The 7,060-nt window shown below is 34.5% G+C and overlaps 1 protein-coding gene across 1 annotated transcript; it reads left to right on the forward strand.

The window, feature by feature from the left end:
* Positions 1-721: 721 nt before the first annotated feature.
* Positions 722-3,845, forward strand: LOC144547598 (structural maintenance of chromosomes protein 3-like). Its single transcript, XM_078296286.1, has 6 exons — positions 722-881; positions 1,275-1,421; positions 1,732-1,824; positions 2,282-2,456; positions 2,768-2,963; positions 3,593-3,845. The coding sequence occupies exons 1-5, from the start codon at positions 747-749 to the stop codon at positions 2,953-2,955; spliced, it is 738 nt and encodes a 245-aa protein (XP_078152412.1). The 5' UTR covers positions 722-746; the 3' UTR covers positions 2,956-2,963; positions 3,593-3,845.
* The last annotated feature ends 3,215 nt before the right edge of the window (positions 3,846-7,060 follow it).

Genomic DNA, 7,060 nt, shown 5'->3' on the forward strand with positions numbered 1-7,060 from the left:
CGTTGTTATCAATCATTTATTTATAGTGTCATTCGCAATTTATGAGATAATATTTTTTTTCTTCTCTCTTATAAGCAGTCCATATATAACCAAGCACTCAGTGTTATTCTCAAAAAAATGAGAACATAATATTTTCATCTCTAGCAACAGAAACATACATGTCCAAATAACTAAGAAATTAGTAGATACTTGTGTCTTTAAGTGCAAGCAATGCTGCAATTTCCATTTTGGTATCTTTAAATTTCAGTACCTGCTTGTTGGTTCTTGGATATAGTGATGATTTGGTACCATCCAGTCTGTCCTAAAAGGTTCCAAGATTCCTTATTGGCTGCCGTAGTATGAATGTATTACTCTTGAGGAAGGTTGCAACTCACATTTCAACATTAAGCGCATGGGTTCAACGGTTCTAATTGAAGTTATCTAATGCTGGCAATGTAACATAATATTGGTGTTTTAGCTAACCTCTGAATTGTAGGCAGAATGTTTTAGAGTATGATTGAAATGGTATTAATTAGAATGTACGACCATAATGGAAAATACTTATTTGGTCACAGGAGAAAAGGTGCTTGTTATTTTATTGACAATCTTTCCTAGGCATCAATAATACACTGATCCCTCCAATTTTAAGGACGTCAAGGTCTGGTTGATTATTTAACTGATCTTCTCAGCAGCATTTAGACTGCATATTTAACAAATAAAATTGTTTATGCAGGTACAAAAAGAAGAACAAAAAGGAACTAAAACTGATGCTTTACAAATGCAATGAGGACTTGAAGAAATTCAGTCATGTCAACAAAAAGGCTCTGGACCAATATGTGAGCTTCATGGAACAACGCGATCAACTGCAACAAAGATGTGCTGAGCTGGATTCTGGTGATGATGTATGAGTCTGCAGAGATACTTATTGTTATTATTATTTTTTTTTTATTATTATTTTTTTTGGTGGGGGGCAGATTTGTTGGGGTTTGATCACTTCAGAAGGTTGGGTTCTTCTGGGGCTTAGTTGCACATTTGAGGGTTATTAAGAAAATATTTGGTTAGTTAATGCTATTAGGTTATTATTTGTATGGAGAATGCTAAATCAGGATAGCATTATATAAGCACATGGCCCAAAATTGTCACATGAAATTTGATGAGAGAGACTAGAGAAAGGATGCTCATTGGTTATTGTTGGAAAATCCTGAACCAATCTATTATAGGAATTTTAAAAATGGCTAAAGGAGCTATGAGTTGATATTTATCCTCAGATGTTGATTTGATATTTCATATTGCAGAAAATTAGAGAGCTTATAACAGTCTTGGACCAAAGGAAAGATGAGTCAATTGAGCGCACATTTAAGGGAGTTGCGAGACATTTTCGGGAAGTTTTCTCTGAGCTTGTGCAAGGTGGCCATGGGTATCTTGCCATGATGAAGAAAAAGGTCCTTATTTACTTTCATAAAGAAAGCTACTGTATCTTTTTGGATTTGTTTGGTTAAATATGGCGTATCTACTGATACCCAAGCCTAACTGCACTCTTTGCTTAGATCATATCAGTCCAAGATCTTGCCTAAGTTATGGAAAACATACATTTAATAGCTTCTTGCCTATAAGTTAACATAGTACCAAAAAATCATGTTTTACAGTAACTGCAAGATCAAACATAACATGAGATGAGTCATAGAGATGCCAATTTCCTTGGACATACCATTGAAATGGCTTACTCTATTTTCATTTGATTTGTCTTTGTAGGATGGTGATACCCCTGATGACCTTGATGATGACGATGTCCATGACACAGATCCTGAAAGGAGAATGGAGAAGTATATCGGTGTAAAAGTGAAGGTAACACAGAATTTGGTTCTTGAGCTTTTATTCAATCATTGAGTCCTGAAAATCTCTAATAAGCACCAAGAAAACCAAGGAGACCAAATAAAAAATAATTGAATAAAAAAAGAGGATCCAACTGATCCTAGAGGACCTAGACCATGATTACACTACTGTGGTATGGAAGTGGATTGAAAGGTATATCAGTAATAATGTGGAGATACTGTTTTATACTACAGCGTTGATGCATCAGTGGAGCCAAGCGACGATTTCATTGAGTTAAAAGTTTACAATTACAAAATTGAGTAAACATGAAAAGTAAACACTGAAAGAATCTTGCTTGTTGTACAAACCGGAAATCAACTGATATCAAATTCCCCGCAGATACTTATTATTATTGTTCTTATGTAAAAGTTTTACTGTTTTAGAATGTTAAATTAATTGAAGATAGAAAAATAAGTTATAATCTTTTTAGGTGTCATTCACGGGCCAAGGAGAAACCCAGTCAATGAAACAGCTGTCAGGCGGTCAGAAAACAGTGGTGGCACTCACCTTAATATTTGCCATCCAAAGATGTGACCCTGCGCCTTTCTATCTCTTCGATGAGATTGATGCCGCACTTGATCCTCAGTACAGAACAGCTGTTGGCAGTATCCTTTTTATAGAAAAATTCAGAGAAGGTGATAAATGTACCTTAAAAACAAGCAGAACCCCTGTTTATTTTCTCTAATTTTGTTTAAACATTTTCAAACTATCCCATCTAAATAAATATTTATTCCTTGCCCCAGGTTTCCATCTATACATTCTTGCAACTGTAGTAGTTTCTTCAAGCTAACATGTTTCTCATTTTCTTATCATAACTAAACTTTTTTCACAAAGAAGACATTCCAAGCCTGATAGCTGAATTGTGCATGACATATATCAACTGTTGCCCCATGTTATATTCTTTAATGTGTGCTAGATATGGTATGTCGTCTAGCTGATATGGCAAACACACAGTTCATAACCACAACCTTCAGGCCAGAGCTGGTGAAGGTGGCTGATAAGATATATGGTGTGACCCACAAAAATAGAGTAAGCCATGTCAATGTTATCACCAAGGAAGATGCTCTTGATTTCATCGAGCGTGACCAGGCCCAAATTGCTTAAGTAAACATGTCAGTTTATTATTTATTGCCTTCTCTTGTTTGCTACCTTTTTTTTTTCATCTTTACTGCAAGCCCCCAAAGAGAGGATCCTGAATGCTCAAACATGAGAGGAAACTGCCATGCAGCTTTATTCACCATCTTTTTAAAGAGGCTATACTAATGATCCCCTGCTAGCAAGACAAAGCAGCCATAAACCGGGTTCTTTTGAAATGATGGGAGGTCCTTGTTTAGTAGGGCCATATGGTATAGTTCTGGTTTGTAGGGTTTGAATAAGTGGGAGTTCTTTTTCCTGCCTCTATCTCGATGAGAGTAAAACAAACCTCTAAAATCTGATACAAGTGAACGATTTTTTTTTCCCGATGTCTTCATGCTATATATCCTCGTCTCACTGCTCATTGAATTAAATTCAATCTTATTGAATAAAATAACTAATGGGTTAGATTTCTTTTCTTTCAGTTATTCTTCTCACTGTCTAGGGTCAATCAGTAACAAAACACATTATTCCAATATATTGAATATCTGTTCCAATGGTTTTTGCTATGTAACATGTACTGTGCTGTTTTTGTAATCTCATTCAGACACTTGGCCTTGTTTTTTTTCTTTCTTCTGATTAATTCTTTTTTTTATTACTTCTTTAGGCAGCATCATGGTCTGCTTGGTTTGTCATAACACCTGCTGGCTGCTTGTCATGGTGAAAAAGTTACTATTGAATGTAATGCTGGATATTGTGTAAATATTATTAGTTAGGAATAGTAACTGTAGTGCTATCTTATGTCATGCTTTTTACCTTAGTTAACACTGGATTGTAAGACCCTAACCATATTGTGCTGATTCTATAATGTTGCAGTGACTTGTCACAACCATACTTTAGTCATTGTGAGGTCTTAGTTATACTGTCTTAATTTGTATCACGTAGCAAAATATCATGGATTTACTGTTTTTTTTTTGTAATGTTTTGTCAGACTAGGTGTAGTGAAAAAAAAGAAAAGAAAAGGTTTACCTTTGGTGCTCCAGATTCTTGTATTTTTTCAAGCCAAAGTTCGTCGCATGACTAGCACTTCCAAGCATAAGCTTGAAAATTCTAGAAGCTAAGATGCCTAAAAAGCAATCAAATATTAACGCTGAGCAAGCAGACAAGTGTTGCAATTATCAAAAGGAGCACTTTAGATTTTGTATCTAGTGATGTAGGGCATAAATAATTTTAATATCAAGTATATATTATTTTGAAAAATTATAAACACATGTGTAATAGTAATACCATCACTTATTTTACAAAACCCAAAAGTAGCTGTATAACAAAGAGCTTTCGGTACAACTGAAAAAAATGTTCTAGGACCTCGTTACTGACATCCCTGTCCAATTTTTACATGAAATTGTGATGATTTAAAATTAAGGAGAGGTAATTTTATGGAATTACCACTTTTAAAGAACTTCAAAAAGGTGCCGTAAATTTATCATGATATTCTAAGTTTGGAGATAAGTATCATTCGTAAATTAATTAAGAACTGTCCAAAACATAAAATAATTCACATAGATTCAGAATTAAGAGATTAACAAATTATCAAGCATAATTTGATTTAAATAATTTCCAAGAGAAGAAAATCTAAAACAAATGTCAAGACTACATCAAAGGCAAAAACATCTCATCTCCTAAATCCGAAGGAACAAATATAAGGGCACCTCATGATCATTTCTTGGGCGAGTACCATAAATAGCCTTCGTAAGTACATAGCAATCAGGCGGTGTAATGTTCACATAGTAGTTTTGTATTGTCTCAGTTATTTCAAACCCGTACTTCTTATAGAAGGCAATGGCATCATCATTGTTTGTTTGCACATGAAGGTATATTTCTGATATATTCTGCTTTGCACATAAATCTAGTACGTGCGAGAGCAACTTTGTTCCTGGAAAAAAAGGATAAAGATGTATATATTTAAGAACATGGGAGAAAGTTAGTATAACTGCCAACTATTGCATTGCCCCAACCATTACATACAAGGTGTAAGACAATATAGTATGAAAATGGTCCACATGAATCAAGTTTTATTTTCGAAACAAAATTGCACATCTCACGTACAACGTGTCTATTAAATATTTTATAATGTTGATTAAACTTATTTTCTCTGGAGAAAATGTTATTGTCTATCATGTTTTGTCCACCGTCTGTCTACAGCGTTATTCATTTTCAGTTTAACTGACTTCAACTGTCTCCGGTCCAATCTTCTTTCTCCAGCCGCTCCATCTCTTTTAAATATCTCATTTTTTCTCTCTTTCCGATCTCTCTTTCTCTCTTCACAAAAACAAAAGTTCTGATCTCTCTTTCTCTCTTCTTTCTCTCTTTCTGATCTCAAGTTTCTGATCTCTCTTTCTGATCGATGGACCTCTCTCCTCTCAAGTTTCTCAAGCGCTTGATGCAATCAGATGACACTGATCCCTTTCAAGCAAGGTCCCAGTAGCACCAAATGGGCGGCAGTGATGGAGTACGAGCGTACGACTACTCGGTGGCGCTTTCTTCTCTTCGATGAACTTCTCAAACATCTCTCTTAGATTCTAATGGAGAGAGACGATCTAAGAGAGGCGATTTGGAGGAGCGATCTAGTGGAGAGAGATGAGAGCGAGGCGATCTGGAGAAGAGAGATCTAGCAGTAACAGATCTCTGTTGAAGAGCACGGCAAAATTCAAATCTAGTAAGTTATTTCTGTTGAATTTGTTGTTTTCGTTGTATGCAGTAACAGATCTAGCATTTCAAATGAAATCTGGAGGAAAGAGATGATAGAGAGGCGATATGGAGTATTGATCTGTTAATTTTACTGTATTGCTCCGTTAATTTTAGAGTATTCATCTTGTCATTTTATAGTATTCATCTTGTGGAAATCTGGAGGAAATAGATGATAGAGGGGCGATATGGAGTATTAATCTGTTAATTTTAAAGTATTGCCTTGTTAATTTTACAGTATTCATCTTGTTATTTTACAGTATTCATCTTGTGAAAATCTGGAAGAAAGAGATGATAGAGAGGCGATATGGAGTATTGATATGTTAATTTTATAGTATTGCCCCGTTAATTTTACAGTATTCATCTTATCATTTTACAATATTCATCTTGTGAAAATCTGGAGGAAAGAGATGATAGAAAGGCGATATGGAGTATTGATTTGTTAATTTTACAGTTTTTATCTTGTAATTTTACAGTATTTATCTTGTGAAAATCTAGAAGAAAGAGATGATAGAGAGGCTTCTTACTCATCCGAACAAGATTTAATTGAAAATTCTACTGTATACAAGATTCAATTTTACAGTTCTGCTGATTCAATTTTACAGTATACAAGATTCAATTGTAAATTTTACTGTGTAGAAGATCAATTTTACAGTATACAAGATTCAATTGAAAATTTTACTGTATACAAGATTCAATTTTACAGTATACAAGATTCAACCCAGTGCGGACGCTAATAATTAACTCTAACTGCCAATAATCGCTAATAACTAACTCTAACTGCCAATAACTTCCTATAACTGTAATTTCTGAAAGTACAGTTTGAAAGTACATTTATTTTGTCCTGTTGTGCAAGTTGCAATCTTTTTCTAAATATCATGGAACCACTTCAAATAATTGCTGGATGTTTTGTGATTAACTGATATATTTTATGTGATATATTGTATAATTATACAGCATGTAGAAGTAATTTTACAGTATTCGCGCAAGTTAAAGCTGTGGACAAGTGGTGGACAAAAGGCTGTGGACAATTAGACGCTTCATTTTCTCTGAGTCACATCTATCTTCCCCAAAATTTTGAAGGCTATGCAAAAATGCAAAAATGTTTGGATTTAATTATTAAAACAGTGTAATTTTGCTACAGACACAAGAGACTTCGAGGAAATTTGACTGATTGTTCCGATTCACTGTCAATTTTATCATTTCTTGTAGTGTTTTTAAATGCGGCTGCATGGACCGCATATGCTTATGCAGTCATCTTCCGCATACATAATATCATGCAGTCAAGCTCATATAGTTTTAATATACGGATATATATGTGGTCCATACGGACTTAAAAAAAAACCTAAAAATTACTTCACGGGGAGGAGATTAGAATCCATAACCTTTA

Source organism: Carex rostrata, chromosome 31 (assembly GCF_964058835.1).
Source record: "Carex rostrata chromosome 31, lpCarRost1.2, whole genome shotgun sequence".
Taxonomy (NCBI): Eukaryota; Viridiplantae; Streptophyta; class Magnoliopsida; order Poales; family Cyperaceae; genus Carex; species Carex rostrata.